A 17,807-nucleotide genomic window follows, 5' to 3' on the forward strand; every position below is an offset into this window, starting at 1 on the left:
AGTGGAAGCTGGGTTTAGGTAGCCCGCTCAAGGTTGACTCAGCCTTCCATCCTTCTAAGGTTGGTAAAATGAGTACCCAGCGTGCTGGGGGGAAAGTGTAGAAGATGGGGAAGGCAATGGAAAACCACCCCGTAAAATCTATAAAACCATCATGATGCAACATCACCTCAGAGTCGGAAACGACTGCTGCTTGTACAGGGGACTGCCTTTATGTTCTTTCTGAAGTTAATATCTCTGGTACCTGGCATTACACTGTAAGGCACACATGGCCCAACAAAGTGACATTTCTGTCAGATCATTGTAAAAAAATCAGTTCAACACCCTTAGGCTAAGAAGTGACATGGTTTTTCCCCTTTGTGGGTTCTTAGATGATGTTGAAGATAACCACACTGACTGAATCTCTTTTTACTCCAAAACTTTATTCCCTGTGTAGATTCTTTGATGTTTTTGAAGATTGTTCCTGTTACTAAATCTCTTCCCAAACTCTAAGCATTCAAAAGGCTTCTCCCCTGTGTGGCTTTTTAGATGACTTTGAAGAGCACGATTTGGCTGAATCTCCTCCCACAAACTGAGCATTCAAAAGGCTTCTCTCCTGTGTGGCTTCTTAGATGACTTAGAAGAGCACCACTTTGGTTGAATCTCCTCTCACACTATGAGCGTTCAAAAGGCTACTCTCCGTGTGAGTTCTTTCATGCTGTAGAAGATTTCTCCTGTCTCTAAACCTCTTCTCACATTTTGAGCATTCAAAAGGCTTCTCCCCCGTGTGGGTTCTTAGATGACATTGAAGTTTGCTAGTATAACTGAACCTCTTCCCACACTCTGAGCATTCAAATGGCTTCTCCCCCGTGTGGGTTCTTAGATGACTTTGAAGATTGCTATTCTGACTGAATCTCTTCCCACACTCTGAGCATTCAAAAGGCTTCTCCCCCGTGTGGGTTCTTAGATGACTTTGAAGATTGCTACTCTGACTGAATCTCTTCCCACACTGTGAGCATTCAAAAGGCTTCTCCCCTGTGTGGGTTCTACAATGACTTTGATGATGGTCACTGCGGCTGAATCTCTTCCCACAGTCTGAGCATTCAAAAGGCTTCTCCCCCGTGTGGGTTCTTAGATGACATTGAAGCTTGCTAGTATAACTGAACCTCTTTCCACACTCTGAGCATTCAAATGGCTTCTCCCCTGTGTGGGTTCTTAGATGACGTTGAAGATGGCCACTGTGACTGAACCTCTTCCCACACTTCGAGCATTCAAACAGTTTCTCCTCTATGTGGGTTCTCTGATGCTTTCGAAGAGTGCTTCTTTCACTGAATTTCTTCCCACAGTCTGAGCATTCAAAAGGCTTCTCCCCCGTGTGGGTTCTTAGATGATGTTGAAGGCTGCCACTCTGACTGAACCTCTTCCCACAGTCTGAGCATTCAAAAGGCTTCTCCCCTGTGTGGGTTCTTTGATGCTTGTGAAGATCGCTATTATGACTGAATCTCTTACCACATTCTGAGCATTCAAAAGGCTTCTCCCCCGTGTGGGTTCTGAGATGACTTTGAAGATGGCCACTCTGACTGAACCTCTTCCCACAGTCTGAGCATTCAAAAGGCTTCTCCCCTGTGTGGGTTCTTAGATGATATTGAAGATTGCTACTCTGACTGAATCTCTTCCCGCACTCTGAGCATTCAAAAAGGTTCTCTCTTGTGTGGGTTCCTAGATGCTTTTGAAGGCTGCCACTGTGACTGAATCTCTTCCCACACTCTGAGCATTCAAAAGGTTTCTCCCCCGTGTGGGTTCTTAGATGATGTTGAAGGCTGCCACTCTGACTGAACCTCTTCCCACAGTCTGAGCATTCAAAAGGCTTCTCCCCTGTGTGGGTTCTTTGATGCTTGTGAAGATCGCTATTACGACTGAATCTCTTACCACATTCTGAGCATTCAAAAGGCTTCTCCCCCGTGTGGGTTCTTAGATGACTTTGAAGATCGCCACTCTGACTGAACCTCTTCTCACAGTCTGAGCATTCAAAAGGCTTCTCCCCTGTGTGGGTTCTTAGATGATATTGAAGATTGCTACTCTGACTCAATCTCCTCCCGCACTCTGAACATTCAAAAAGGTTCTCTCTTGTGTGGGTTCCTAGATGCTTTTGAAGGCTGCCACTGTGACTAAATCTCTTCCCACACTCTGAGCATTCAAAAGGCTTCTCCCCTGTGTGGGTTCTTAAATGACTTTGAAGATGGCCACTCCGACTGAACCTCTTCCCACAGTCCGAGCCTTCAAAAGGCTTCTCCCCAATGTGTGTTCTCTGATGCTGTTGAAGAATGTGCTTTTGGCTGAATTTCTTTCCAGACATTGAGTGTTTAAAATGTTTCTCCGCTCTGTGGATTCTTTGGTGCACAAGGAGTTGTGACTTGTATCTGAAGTACTTTCCACACCGAAAGCATTTACATGCCTTCATTATACTGTGCTTTGAAAAATGTATATTATATTGGGTTTGATCTGAGAAGTTCATTCCACACTCCAAGCACTTGTAAGTTTCCTCCAACCTGTGAATTACTTCTTGCAAATCCCCCCCTTGGCAAGGAATGGATTTATTCCTCTTCTTCACCCAGAAGCTGACTTTCTGCCTCTGAGACTTGCTTTGTATCCTGATGTTTCTTCTCACATCTTCATTCTTGACATCCTCTGGTGATACATGATGCAGTTCCTCATCCTCCTCATTCCTCTGATCACCTCCTGCTGGAATAAAGAGAGAGATCTCCTGTTAGAATCCACACAAAGAGGTCTGATGTGCTCCAGAAGTTTCACCCATGCTCCAAATATTTCAGTGTCGTCCTCCTGTTTTACAGTGAAGTGTACAACTGAAGTATATGCTTTAAAAGTACATTAGGCTTCCTGCATCAGAGATGCTTGGTTGGGACTCTTAGCCATTTTTAGGGGCCCCCATCTGTGTGACTTCTTTGATTACAAGGAAGGGCTGTTTTATGAGGGAAGCTATTTCTGTACTTCAAGTTATTATACAATTGCTCTCTTATGGCAATTCACATCTGCCCAATGACATTCATTCTCTGACTGAAGCTATATGCAAATGCCACACATTCATTTCCAGTGAATTCTCTGGTTCACACAGAGGCCTCTGTTCCTTCTTTTGCTGACTGACCTTTCTTCATGGACTGGGGTCCAGGGAGGACCCCTCTTTGGCAAGGAATGGGCTTATCCCGCCTCTTACCTGCGTGGCTTTCCTCCTGCCTCAGTGATCCATCTCCATAGTTTTCTTCAGCATCTTCAGTCTTGACTATTTCCAAAGAGAACTCCTGGAATTCCCCAGCAGTCTCCTCTACATCTGCTGAAATCAGGAAAGAGTTTCAATCAGCACCCATACAAGAAGCCAACCTTCTTTATGAAACACTCAATGAGGTTGGCTCTTCATGAAACACTCACTGACTAAAAGCCCCAGGATGCTTTGCAGGACATAGCTGCCTGGGGAGTTTAAGTTAGGACATTAAAGGTCGAATAAGGCCATTTAGATCGGAGGGACGATAGAAAGGGGCGTTATTGGCATCGGAGTTGTTTATTAAAATCTTCTCTCTGGACATACCAGTAATTCCGGAGGGTTCACTTGGTGAGATCCTGGTAAGACACATTTGGGACACGGGAAGGCTTAGCGGGGTCAGTGGGGCACTGCCTCTCAGCCCCGCATCGGCCTCATGCCATGACACCCTCTCTGGCATTGATGATGGCCACAAAATTGGCCTCAGCTGCCCCTGGATCATGGGGGTGGATTGCATCGCTCTACTTGGCCCTGCTGAACATCACTTTTATGACCACCTCAACTTCTTCAGGAAACCAGTGGTGGCACTGGCCTCACAAACATATACTGCTGTTGGTTCATGCATCAAGCCAATGACAGCAGTTTGCACCTTTAGTTCCCATGAAAGATCCTTACCCAGAAAAGCCACACTCCCATAGTTCTCCCGCATGACTTCTCTGTAGAGGGCTTTTTGGTCCAGATCCAGCAGGCCCCACTCCGCCACGGAGAAATTCACGGCCACCTCCTCAAAGGAAAATGGAGACTGAAAGAAGAAGCAGATTCTCTCATCACGGATCATTATTATTATTAATATTATTATTATTATTCTTTGTTTATATTCCAGCATTCCCCCATTGGGGGCTCAGAGCGGAGTACTGCAAATAGAAACAAAATCACAATTAAATCATAAAATCATAATAAAACCAATTACAACATTCATCAAAGTGCAGCAAGGAAATTCAGCCAGGTGACATGACAGCGAGGTGGTAGAGCACAAAATCGTACCACAATACAGCATCACAGTACAGTAGTGCAGTAGAAGGGAGGCCAACTGATCGATAAATAGATGCCCCCTGCCTCCTCCAAAGACCTGGCAGAACAGCTCCCTACGAAAGGCCAGCAAGCCAGGTAGGGCCCAGATCTCCATAGGGAGCTGATTCCACCACGTCGGGGCCAGGACCGAAAAAGCCCTGGCCCTGGTAGAGCAGGGAATTGACACTCTCGACAGGGGAGTTTGTGAGGGTGCAGGATGCAGAGCTCAGCGTGCGTAAAGGCTGGGCTCTTCAGAGCCTCTCTTCCTCAGGCAGCAGGAACAAAAGCTTCCCTGAGAAAGAACTGAGGGCCCTGAATATCCCCCGTCCTCCCCCTCCCCCTACCTGGAGCAGAGGCTGAGGAGGCGTTTCCACTTCTCTGCAAAGGAAAGGGCTCGATAACGTCTCTTCGCTGCCTGCAAGGGAGACAAAAGGGGAAGGAAGAATTTCAGCCTAAAATTCCTATTCTGTTTGCTTGTCTGAATCTTCCTTATGCATCCCAATTCCCAGGGTTGTGAAACCTTGTCTTCTTTACACTCTAGAAAACTCTGTAATCAAATTCAGTCAATTGTGGGAGAGGTGAAAGACAAGTCTCAGGTAGCTATGAACCTCAGGCGGTTATGACCACTGGTAGTAAATGATTTTAGACTTTTGTGAGGCTTGAAATCTGCCCTGTGAGCCCTGGAGCTCCAATGGCTTCAGTATCCCTGCTAGATTCGACCAAAAGCCCAGGCATGACATCCTCCCGCCTCCTGGGCCTTCTTCCTGGAGTCCAGACTGGCAGGAAGAAAGCAGGTGACCAGAAACTATGTGACATGACACATCCAGTCCTAAACCCATGTGGTTTCAGCACATCAGCTAAAACTCTAGGGCACTGCCAGTGTTTTCTAGAGCATCTGCTGACAGTCTGACTTAACATTCAGGTATTTTGCTGGATGAGGCATGAAAATGACAAACAATATGGATTGCCGGTATTACAATATATACAATGAACACAAATTTAAACCGACACTAGGCGATATATAAAGGAAATAAAAGTCTCACATAAGATATTTTCTTAGCCCAAGGTCTCCAAACCTCCCTCCTTGGGGAGGGACGGTGGCTCAGTGGCAGAGCATCTGCTTGGTAAGCAGAAGGTCCCAGGTTCAATCCCTGGCATCTCCAACTAAAAAGGATCCAGGCAAATAGGTATAAAAAACCTCAACTTGAGACCCTGGAGAGTCGCTGCCAGTCTGAGAAGACAATACTGACTTTGATGGACAGAGGGTCTGATTCAGTATAAGGCAGCTTCATATGTCCAACAAAAACCCAGGTGCTTTAATTTCTCTGTTTCAGTTTCTTAATAGAAATCTTTCACAGTGGTTAGGCTTTCTATCAGTGATGTTCCCATTCACATCACTGCTGATGTTCATTCTATTTCTTGTTTCTTTCCTTTTTACTCCTGGACATCAAGGAAATTATTTATGTCAATTATTGATTAATCGTCTATTCCTTATTCTTAGCTACTTCGTGGAATGACACTATAGAGTCGGATTTGGATCTGTGTTCATGGTACACGTGAAAATGACATCATGTCCAGCCCATGCTCCACCTGCAAACCTCACAGGGGGACCAGGCCATGGCCCGGCAATGGGTTTTTCTAGATTTGCTGCCCCAGAACAAGGGTGGGCGTGTGCAATTAACACAATGAAAAATGGAAAAGCTCCTGGGCCGGATGGATATACAGCTAAATATTTTAAAACCTTTAAAGATGAATTAATACAAAAATTGCAGAAGTTGATGAATATGTTAAGAATAAAAGGGAATGTACCAAAAACATGGAAAGAAGCTGTCATTTCGTTGATACCCAAGGAAAATAGAGATGTCACGAATGTAAAAAATTATACATCAATTTCGCTATTAAATAATGACTATAAAATATTTACAAGAATCTTGGCAGAACGGCTTAAACAACATTTGATAAACTTTATAAAGGAAGATCAAGCAGGGTTTCTTCCCAAAAGGCAAATAAGAGACATTATTAGAACTGTTGTAAATATTGTAGAATATTATGAAAGACATCCAGAAAAAGAAGTAGCATTATTCTTTGCAGATGCAGAGAAAGCATTTGACAATTTAAGTTGGGACTTTATGTTTGCAGTAATGGAAAAAATGGAGCTGGGAGAAAGTTTTATAAGAATGATAAAAGCAATATATTCTGAACAAAGTGCAAGGTTGTGTATAAATGCAGATCTTACAGAAGGTATGAAAATTAGCAAAGGTACTAGACAAGGCTTTCACCACTGTTGTTTATAATGACTCTTGAAATTTACTGATGCAGATCCAAGAAGAAAAAGATATAGAGGGTTTAAGAATAAAAGGATTTACTTACAAATACAGAGCTTTTGCTGATGATATAATGTGTATAAATGAAAACCCCATACAAGTTACACCTTTGCTGTTAGCTAAAATACAAGAATATGGGGAGTTGGCGGGACTTTGTATAAATAGAGAAAAATCAAAAATTCTATGTAAAAATATGCAGATGAACAAGCAACAAGAATTACAGAGACTAACGGGCTGTGAAGTTACTTCTAAGGTAAAGTACCTAGGGGTGGAGATAACAATGAAAAATATTGATCTGTTTAAAAATAATTAAGAGAAGTTATGGCGTAAAATGGATGAAGATATGCTAAAATGGAACAAACTTAATTTGTCATTGCTGCTGGGTAGAATAGCTGCAATTAAAATGAATATTTTACCGAGAATAATGTATTTGTTTCAAACTGTGCCTGTTGTGAAGGATGGCAAACAATTTGATAAATGGCAAAGGAAAATTTCAGAATTTGTGTGGGCTGGGAAGAATCCAAGGATTAAAATGAAAATTTTGACAGATGCAAAAGAGAGAGGCGGATTTCAATTACCAGATTTAAAATTATATCATGAAGCAGTTTGTTTAGTGTGGATGAAAGAATGGATAACGCTGTTAAACAAAAAACTTTTAGTGCTGGAAGGTCACGGAAATAAATTTGGCTGGCACGCATATTTGTATTATGGAAAAAAGAAGATGGACGGTTTTTTCTCTCACCATTATATAAGAAGTAATTTATTAAATACATGGATGAAATACAAGAATATGGAGATGAGAGAAGACCATTATGGATAGTGCCAGCTGAAGTAATAAAAATAACAGCTGAGATAGGTGAAGAAAAGTGGCTGCCATATAATCAATTATTAAAAATACAAAGTGGAAAAATAGAACTGAAAACTGCTGAAGAGTTGAATCATAAATATGATTGGTTTCAAGTGCAACAAATAAAGAGCTTGGTGGAGAATGATATTAAAACTGAAGGAATAAGGAAAGAACAAACAGAAATGGAAAAAGTTCTGCTTGGAGACAATGATAAATTAATTTCAAAAGTATATAAATTACTTCTATAATGGTCTACAGAAGATGAAGTAGTGAAATCTCAAATGATCAAATGGGCAATTAATGTAAATAAAGAAATAAAGATGGAATCTTGGGAATATTTGTGGAAGAACACTATGAAACTCTCAACATGTCAAAGTATTAAAGAACATTGTTTGAAGATGATGTATAGATGGTATATGATTCCTAAGAAATTGGCAAAGATGAATAATATGATGCCAGACAGATGTTGGAAATGTAAAAAACATGAAGGTTCTTTCTACCATAAGTGGTGGACTTGTGAAAGAGCAAAAAAGTATTGGCAGATGATTCAACAAGAAATTTCTAGGATCTTGGGATATGAATTTAAGAAAGTTTCAGAGACTTTCTTATTGGGACTACAAATGGAAACATTTCCAAAAGAAGACAGAACTTTAATCTGGTACTTGCTTTCAGCTGCTAGGACATTGTATGCGCAGTTGTGGAAGCAAGAAAAAATACCAGAGAAATGGGATTGGATTATAAAAGTTATGACATGGAGTGAAATGGACAAATTAACAAGAATATTAAGAGACTATGATTTAGAAGCTTTTAAGACGGAGTGGAAAAAGTTTAGAAGATATGTAGAAAAAGAGTGGAAAATAAAAGGACACTGGACAATTTTTGATAATGATTAAGTTTTAAAAAGAAGAATATAAATTTTTGTTTTAATAGTTAAGGGTACCTTTAATATTTGTTTTTTTAAGTAAATAACACAGGCGGGGGTCAAGTAACAGGGGGAGGGGTGGGTGGAAAGTAATATATGGGGTAGATAAATTTTTTAAAGTTGTAAGATATAGATATAGATTTATTACCATATGTTACCAATAAAAATTGTTTTAACACATAAATCGTCTATTCCTTATTCTGAGCTACTTAGTGGAATCACGCCATAGAGTCGGATTTGGATCCGTGTTCATCGTACACGTGAAAATGACATCATGTCCAGCCCATGCTCCACCCGCAAACCTCGCAGGGGGACCAGCCCATGTCCCGGCATCCCTAATCCAGTGTTCTCTGAGTGTTGCCACCCAGATGCCCCTGAAAAGCCTATAAACTGGACACAGAGCCCCAATTACTGGCCTCTGGCAATGGGTTTTTCTACATTTGCTGCCCCAGAACAAGGGTGTGTGTGTGTCTGTGTGTCTAAAGCACTGTCAAGGCACAGTTGACTTATGGTGACTCCAGTTCCTCAAGGCAAGAGACATTCAGAGGTGGTGTGCCATTGCCTGCCTTTGCACAGCAGCCCTGAATTTCTTTGGTGGTCTCCCAATCCTAACACTAACCAGGGCTGACCATTCTTAGCTTCTGAGATCTGACGACCTTGGGGAGTCTGGGCCATGCTGGTCAGAGGAACATGGAAGTTCCATTTATTCACCTTGGCTTTTAGCTGAACCCAGATTTGTTTTCCTTTTCTGTTTTTCAGCCACCTTGAGTCTTTCTAATGGAAGGAAGGTGAGATATGCATATTTCTATTGATGAAAATAAGCACCGAATCTGTATGCTCCCCCTTAAAGTGGAGCAGCCGTCATGACATCCTATCCATTCTACACAGTCTTCAGAAGTATTTCCCTTCTCTCCTGAACCCTCCGCCGAGCAACTTTATTACATGCCCCAATCCCCTCTGGGCAGGAGGCCTCCTTACCACTTGATGGGGCATCTTGGGCACGCTCCTGGGTCTGCGCCCTCTGACCTTCCTCCGACGGAGCTCCTTCCGCCTCAGAGAAGCTTCCTTCCACCTTCACGGGTCCTCCCCACATCTGGAACAACAGCAAGAGAGAGGGACAAGAGAAGGAACAGAACAGGCTGAAGAGATGGATCCGGACCCTCTCCCAGACTCCTCATCCCTGACTCCACCACCAGGGCTGCTTTAACCGGAAGGGCAACAACTAGGGTTGGTTTCAGAAACTAAACCTGCACTGAGAACAACTGGGAGAAACAAATCACCAGCAGGAGGTGGAATATCAGTAGAGCTATTAGAAGCCACAGAAAAGGAGTCTGTCAAAATCTTAGCAAGAAAATGCTTACAAAGATGCAAAACAACATAATGGCCCACAGAATGGAAACATTTACTTGACATTCCAATTCAAGAAATGGAGACGCCAAAGACTGTAGCCACTCTTAGACCATTACAGGAATTCCTCATGCAAATCTAAGCTGGTGCTCAACATTTTACAACAAGGACTGCTGTCATCTATTGAAAGAGAAATGCCAGATGTTCTATTCCTGGTAAATTCACAAAAGGAAGAGGCTCTTGAGATCATACTGCAAAATTATGTGGGTTAATGGAGCACAGGAGAGAATTTCAGAATAAAAGCAGATCGTGATTCATAGCTTCAATCAATGTTTTTGACTGTGGGGATCAAGAAGAGCTATGGTTGGTTTTGAAAGAAATGGGTGTGCCACAACATCCAATAGTTCTGAGGCAAAACTTGAACTCTGGGCAGGAGGCCACTGGTAGGACAGAATATGGAAAAACAGAGGGGATTCCAGTTGGCAGACTGGGGTGTATTTTATCTCCCTGTCTCTTCAATCTTCATGCAGAACACATCATAAGGAAAGCTGCATTAGGTGTAGATGAAGGTGGAGTGAAAAAGGGCAGAAGGAACATCAACAATCTGAGATATGAAGATGGCACCACTGTCAGGTCCTGCACGTTCTTCACGAATCAACTCAGAAAGGCGTTTATTGAATAAGCAAAGACGCTACAGGCAAGCAGGTCTTGTTGAAACTAAAGCCCATGGTCCCTGCCCATACATTGGGTCCATCCGTTACATGGTTTCAAAGCTAAAGCGCCAAAATCTACAATTGAATCCCCTCATAAGCAATCCAAGCCCCCCCAATCAAGCAGAAACGAAACCACGAGAGTCTCTGTGAGCCAGATAACGCAGCTGACCTTGGAGGCCCTCTGTGACTAGTTCTCAGGGAGGAAATGTATACAGATATACTGCAGACAAAACAGGTCAGTAGGTGAGAGAACAGCAATAGCAGTCAAGCAGGACTCAAAGGTTATTGCAGGTGACATACAAGCATAACCGTTTCCCCCACCGATTCATGGCAAGAGGCACTCTTGATGACCACATTATTGGCAGAAAGTAGTGAAGACTTGGAATATTTACTTAGGAAGGGTAAAGCAGAAAATGCTAAAGTAAGCTTACAGCGGAACAAAAGGCAAAAATAATGACTAGTGGAGGATTACAGAAATTTAAGGTTGATGATGAAGAAATTGAAATTGTTCAAGATTTTTTGTTCCTTGGTTCCATCCACCAAAAGGGGGACTGCAAAGAAGAAACCAGGCGACTGAGACTGGGAAAGGCAGCCGTGGAGGAGCTAGAAAAGATTCTCTTCAGTGTAAGGATGTGTCACTGGAGCAAGTTAATTTGTGCCACAGTATTCCCCAGTACTTTGTGTGGGTGTGAGAGTTGGACAAGGAAGAAAGCTGACAGGAAGAAAGTTGATTCTTTGTGGTGTTGGAGGAGAGAGTTTCTACAGATATCATGGACCACCAAAAAGACAAATAAATGGGTTCTAGATCAAATCAAGACTCAGCTCCCCCTAGAAGCTAAAATGACTCAAATGAGGTATTTGGTGACATTATGAAAAGACAGGAGTCACTGAGAGAGGCAAAAATTCAAAGGAAGTTCAAGGCAGTAGGAAAAGAGGAAGGCCAAACACAGGATGGACTGACTCAGTCAAGGAAGCCACAAAGGCCCTCAGTCTGCAAGACCTGAGCAAGGCTGTTAAAGAGAGGACGTTCCCAGGATTGTCACAATGGAAGTGGCTTGACCCACACAGTAATAGCTGGCAGGAGAAGCTCATTGCTTGAGTGGAGTGACTGAAAGCCCCTCACCTGCTGTGCCTGCCTCTTCTCCTCTGCCTGACTCAGGAGGAAACCTTCGGCCAGGGCCACTGCCTGGGAACTGGTCTCTGGCCCGCATCCTCTCACCCAGCCCTGCACTTCCTGCGGCAGGATGGCCAGGAACTGCTCCAGGATCACCAGGTCCACCATCTCCTTCTTGGTGCGCCTCTCTGGCTCCAGCCAGTCCTTACAAAGTCCGTGGAGCCGGCTGCAAACCTCTCGGGGTCCATCAGCCTCCTGGTAACAGAACTGCCGGAAGCATCGGCTGCGTACATCTGGGGTCACAGGGTCCTGAACCAAGACCTCTGGCATGGCTCTTTCCCAGAATTCAGCACCACTCCCTGTTTGGAGAGGATGGGGACCTTTCCTGGATGTCTTGCCAGTTCCAGGGCCTTCGGGGTCCTTCTCTTCCATCTCCTTCCCTTTTCTATTGGTTTGCTGCCTCTGACTCTAGAAAGACACTCTCATTCACTTGGCTGTGAAAAGGCAGAGGGAAAGATATCAAAAAGGCAGGAAGAAAAGAAAACAGAGTTACATCACTGTCCCTGGTGAAGGATTACCCCAGTGGATCAGAAGGAAAGTCCTTGTATTTTGTTGTTGATGATCTATGTCACTGTGGTATATTACATATCAAGCTTTTAAAGATATACCTCTTTGGTCCTTCAGCCAAGAAAACCACCAGTACTTACTTTTTAAAAGATCTGTTGTCGATCTTATGAGCTTAGGTATCTATTTCTGGGGATCAGCCTGTCTAGTGGGTACATCTGAGGTAAACTGGAGCTCACGACAAAGTGAGCAGTAAGGGCTTAACCATTAGAGTTCACTTCTCCTTAACCACTACACCAAGCTGGCGGACCTGAGACGGTCATGAAGACTCCCACACTCTCGGCTTTCTGCAAACTAAGCAAGACTTAATTGTTGAAGAGGCTTTTCAACTCTAGCAATAGGGAAGCACTGTACAAAATGCTTCAGAAAGTCACTTGGATGAATTATTGGAGTCTACATTACTGGGTCTCATTTGCTGTAGGTTGTATCTTGCTGTGTAATTTTGCATCATTTATTGAGTCATGTTAAGAGTACTGCTTTCCTTCAACACTGTTTTTCAGATTCCTGGTTGCTTCTGGAACCCACATTCTATTTCATCGTTTACTGAATGTACCATCCTATCGATTGCATTAAATCCCATTAAATGGTGCACTATAATTAATGTAGATTTAAGTGAATCTTGCAGCATCTTTAAGAAGAAACTCGCAGTTACAGACTGCTATTTCCTATCTTACAAAGTGCAAAAACGTGGACTAGTCTGAAGAAGTGTGCTTGCACACAGAAGCTTATACCTTGAACAAAACTTTGTGTGTCCTAAAGGTGCCACCGAGCTTAAACTTTGTTGTATCTCACCCCCTCCCCGGAAATGCTGGGGGAGGGGGAGCACTAGAATGAAAGAATGAACTTTTTATTACGGTCATAGACCAATATAAAAACTATAACACATCATGTAAAAACCCTCCTAAACGACATAAAACTTTTCCGCACCTATACAGGTTGGGGGAGCACTAAAGTGTGGCATTTGGGGCAGGCAGCCAGCCAGCAGGAATGAGTCCCCCCCATGGTGGCTCTTTCTTCAACCCAGTCGATTTCCTGCTCCCTCTCCCCGCAATGGGTGCCTCGGAACAGATAAAATACCCACCATAAAACAGTGCAAAAGATACAAGAATCTAAAAATATGCAACAACGAGCAATCCTTCCCTGCTAAGTTCTCTCCACCCTCCAGCAGGGCGGGATGCTGGCCTGCCCCCCCCCCCCCCATGCAGACCGCCTTGCAAGCCCTGGGACCACCCCCACCCCCACCCCCACCCCCCCGGAGCTCACAAAGGGCAACTCCCACCTGCATAGAAGAACATCCCGTCTGGGAAGGATTCAAACGCGCCTACCCCGGCCTGCAAACACGGGGCGGGGTGCAAAGTCCCTCCCCCTTTCCTGGGGAGGGACCTTCCCGGCCTCTCTCTCCCGCCCCCTCCACTCCCCCTCTGCAGCCCACAGCTCGCCTCCTTTAACCCCTTCACGGCTGCAGAGGCCAGGAAACAAGCGGGACTGGGCTGCCTTCAGCCCGGCTGGGTCAGCGACGCCTCGAATGCCGCTCGATGGGGCTGCTCGGGGGTCTCTCAGCAGAGGGAGGCTGAGAAAGTGGCTCCCAGCTCCCCCCTTGCAGCCCCAGAGAGAGGGGGAGGAGGGAGGGGAAGAGCGGCTGGCAGCAGGGAAACCGGGGCAGAGGGAAGGGAGGGGTGCCAGCCTCCCGCTTGATGCAAGTCTGTGCTTTAGAAGAGGGAAAGTGTGAAATCAGGTCTCTGAAGAAGGGCGAAATGCGTTTATGAACTCTAAAGGAACTTTGCACGACAGAGTCAATTTTAAGCACTGGCACTTTAATCCCCCCCCCCCCCCATCAGCACTGAATAATCCAGGAAGAGGAAGAAGTCTGGACTGTGATACTTGTGGGTATGAATGAATTGCTCAAGAGTCTGCTATGTCTTGTACTTTTCTACTTGGGTGTTACATCTGATGGATTTAAAAATATTTTCAACCTTGTATAAACTTTGTATGGTGAACGTATCTCGTGACTGTTCCACAGTGATTTTGGTGTGTTTACTTCGTTCTGTGGTACTCATGGGTTGCTTAGCCTCCAGGTGGGGTCGGTGGATCCTCCAGCATTACAGCTCCTCTCCAGACTACACAGATCAGTTCCCCTGGAGAACATGGAGGCTTTGAGGGGTGGACTCCAAGGCATTGCCCGCTGAGTTTCCTGTCCACGCCAGGCTCCATCCCCAAATCTCCAGGCATTTCCCAGCCTGAATCTGGCAACCATGAGAGAGAGAGAGAGATTTCCTTCCCACAGGCATCTAAGGGGGGGGGGGGGGATTTCCATTTTGCCACCTGAAGCTGAAGACCTGGGCGGGGGGGGGGGGTAGTGCAAGGGAGCCACAAAGCTGAGAAGGAAAGGGGAAAGGGGTGTGGTGCTTAAGGCTGGCTTCAGGTAGGGTTGCCAATCTCCCTGTGGGGCCTGTAGATCTCCCAGAATTTCAGCTGAACCTCAGCCAACAGAAAATGGCTACTTGGCAGGATGGACTCCATTGGACAACGTGGGAGGTCCCACTCCTTCCCAAACCCCTCCGTCTGTACTCTTTACCCCCAAAATTTTCAGGTATTTCCCACCCAGGGGTTGAGTTGCCAGTTCTCCCTTAGCTGTCACTCAAGGCAGCTGGCCAGAAATATGCAAGCAAGAGGCAGTGCAGGAAGTTAGGAAAAGGGAGGCTGGTGAAAGTTGGATTGAGATGATTTTAAAGGGATCCTCATGAATGATTGCAGTGCAATCTGTAGCTATGGCCACAATCTGTGACTGGACAGTGACTATGGGTGACCAAATGCAAAAATTGTGAGGATCCATGAGAATTTGTGCTTCAAAACCACATTTTTGTGCCATAGCAGTGCCATAAAGCAGTGGCTCCATGATTTTTGTGGCACTGTCAATGATTATTGAACTGTGACTAGAGTGCATATGGGGGGGGGGGTGCAAATGCAAAGATCCTGAGGATGCATGAGGACGCATTGTTTGGAAATACTGTTTTGCACTGCAGTAGCAACATTCAGTGGCAGATCCATGATTTTTGGGGTATGGATTTTTAGGAAATGGATTCTGGGGCTATAGACAGTATAAGCAACGAGGTAATGAATTTGAGACTACATTTTGGTGCTGGAGCAGCAACACAAATGAGAAGAGCTGTGGATTTTTTGGTGCCATCTCTGGATATTGACATATGTGAACTGATGGTGAGTTGTGTGGGAATGTAATACAAACATCCTGCGGATCCGTGAAAATCCATGCTTCAGAACTATGGTTTTGTGATGTGGTACTGCCATGAAATTGTGGATCCATGCTTTCTGTGGCAAAATCTGTAGCTACAGACACAGTCTGGGGTGAATTTGTGGTAACCCAACGCAAAAATCTGGATCTGAGTTCAAATCTTTTCTAGACCTGGAAAGTCTTTGGATGCCCTTGAACCTCTCGCATTTTCAGGCTCTTGCAAGATAGTTGTAAAGATTCAATATTGGGGGGGGGAAGGCTTCTTCAAAGAGATGGGTTTGATAGGTGTGGGAATCTCAGGACTTCTGTATTTCTTTCCAAGTGGGAATTGGCAGGCATTAGTGGTAAGCCTCTCATTTCTTCCTCTCCCACTATTTCCATTTCTTGAAAGACCCCTTAATCCCTCCTCTTTTCCTGCTTCCTTCTCTCCTTCCCACCCAACAGCCAACCTACCTTTATCTGGCCCTTTGTCTTCACTTTCCCTCTCCCTCCCCCAAACACCCTCCGCCTAGGAAAGATGTGGCCCAGTTGTGTATAGCTGGCCTCTGGGCCAGGCCCTGCCTGGTAGAGAACCCTCAAAGACTTGGAGGGGGCACCTTACATCTCCCTCTACCCAATCCCACTTTCCCACCTCTTGGCAATCCCCATATCCTCTGCACTTTCCCTGCCTTATTCTCTCCTCAGCCTTTTATGTACTCTCATCATCATCTATATAGATTATTTAGAAGATGAAGACGATATTGGATTTATATCCCACCCTCCACTCCGAAGAGTCTCAGAGCGGCTCACAATCTCCTTTACCTTCCTCCCCCACAACAGACACCCTGTGAGGTGGGTGGGGCTGGAGAGGGCTCTCACAGCAGCTGCCCTTTCAAGGACAACCTCTGTCAGAGCTATGGCTGACCCAAGGCCATGCTAGCAGGTGAAAGTGGAGGAGTGGGGAATCAAACCCGGTTCTCCCGAGTCCGCACACTTAACCACTACACCAAACTGGCTACACCAAATTTATGTACCTCATTTATACCCTGGCCTTTTCTCCAGTGGGGGCCAAAGGAGCTTGTATCATTTTTCTCTGCTCCTTTTTCTTCTCACAACTGTATAAAAATAGGTTAGACTGAAACTAGGTGACTGATGAAGCCTGCTTAAGAGCATACGAAGGCTTACATTCTGAATAAAACTTAGTTGGTCTTAAAGGTGCTTTGTTCTATGTGACTATAACCACCCAGTGAGCTTCTACAATATGTTGGGGATTCAGACCTCGGGTGAAACAGATGGAGGTTTATTAAATAGATCTTTTGCACACAGCCTAAGTATTCCGGTATGGCAGCTGGTCAGTTACTAAACAGTAACGGGTTTCTGTTGGCATTTCAGATAGACCCGATTCAGTAACTGGCTGCTACCGGAATACTCTCACCTTTTCACACAGTCCCGCAGCTGTCCCGGTAGTGAGGCATGCCTGAGTCCTTACTAACAAAGAGCAGCTTCTTCCACTTTTCAACCCCTCCTTCCGAGTTGAAATCACTATGGGGTGCTGTGTGAAATGTCCAGTATCTAACCCGGGAGCAGTTTTCGCGCCCTTTTTCGCCCGTCGGCGCGCGATCTCTGGCTTTTTTTTTAACGTCCGCTAAGATCGCTATAGCAACATATCACAACAGCAGCACCATAGGGATGCCTGGGTTCCATTAAGATGCCAGAGATCACCGCCACTGAAACTTGGTAACTTATCTCAATGGAGCCTAGCCATCTCTATGGTGGTGCTATGTGATACGACGCTATAGCGCTATGCCCGATGTCCCCCCCCCCCAAAAAAGCCGGAGATTGCGCACCGGCAGGCGAAAACGGCTGGCGCTGGTGGAAGCGAGATAAAAGTGGAACAGTGTGAAATGTCTTCCTTCAATCACGGAACCCTACCGGGAATAAAAACATTTGTCTGAAAACTCCCATCCCTGTCTCGGATTACTGCAAGGCGGCACAATACCGACTCCCTTCCGGCTTCCACTGCTAAGTGTGAAAAGGGCCATAGTTAAAGAATCAGGATAGCTCCTGGCAACGCAATGCCTATAATCTTGTAGCATGAATACAAGAAAGCTAACTTCTCTAATTGATACATCAATACCTGGTGTTAGATGACAACATCTTAAAATTTCCAAGTGCCGCTACCACTCCTTTTTATTTTTTTTTACGTTAGTGACATCATTTTGGGCCCCAGGGTCCCTCCACCTAAACCTTTCTGGCTATGGCCCTGCTCCAAAGGTACTAGATGGGAAATATGGGAACATCCCATATGAAGACAGATGCTGCCCTTGCTCCATGGGAGAAGTGGAATGAATCAATGATCCATGTGT

At 44.9% G+C, this 17,807-nt stretch overlaps 1 protein-coding gene across 1 annotated transcript; it reads right to left on the reverse strand.

The window, feature by feature from the left end:
* Positions 1 to 398: 398 nt before the first annotated feature.
* LOC132565995 (zinc finger protein 420-like) lies at positions 399 to 13,529 on the reverse strand. Its single transcript, XM_060230623.1, has 7 exons — positions 13,492 to 13,529; positions 11,598 to 12,082; positions 9,393 to 9,507; positions 4,666 to 4,736; positions 3,926 to 4,052; positions 3,209 to 3,325; positions 399 to 2,718 (listed from the first exon to the last, which is right to left on the reverse strand). Exons 2-7 carry the CDS (start codon positions 12,018 to 12,020, stop codon positions 614 to 616), a joined length of 2,958 nt encoding a protein of 985 aa, XP_060086606.1. The 5' UTR covers positions 12,021 to 12,082; positions 13,492 to 13,529; the 3' UTR covers positions 399 to 613.
* Between the last annotated feature and the right edge of the window lie 4,278 nt (positions 13,530 to 17,807).

Source organism: Heteronotia binoei, chromosome 2 (assembly GCF_032191835.1).
Source record: "Heteronotia binoei isolate CCM8104 ecotype False Entrance Well chromosome 2, APGP_CSIRO_Hbin_v1, whole genome shotgun sequence".
In the NCBI taxonomy this organism is placed as follows: Eukaryota; Metazoa; Chordata; class Lepidosauria; order Squamata; family Gekkonidae; genus Heteronotia; species Heteronotia binoei.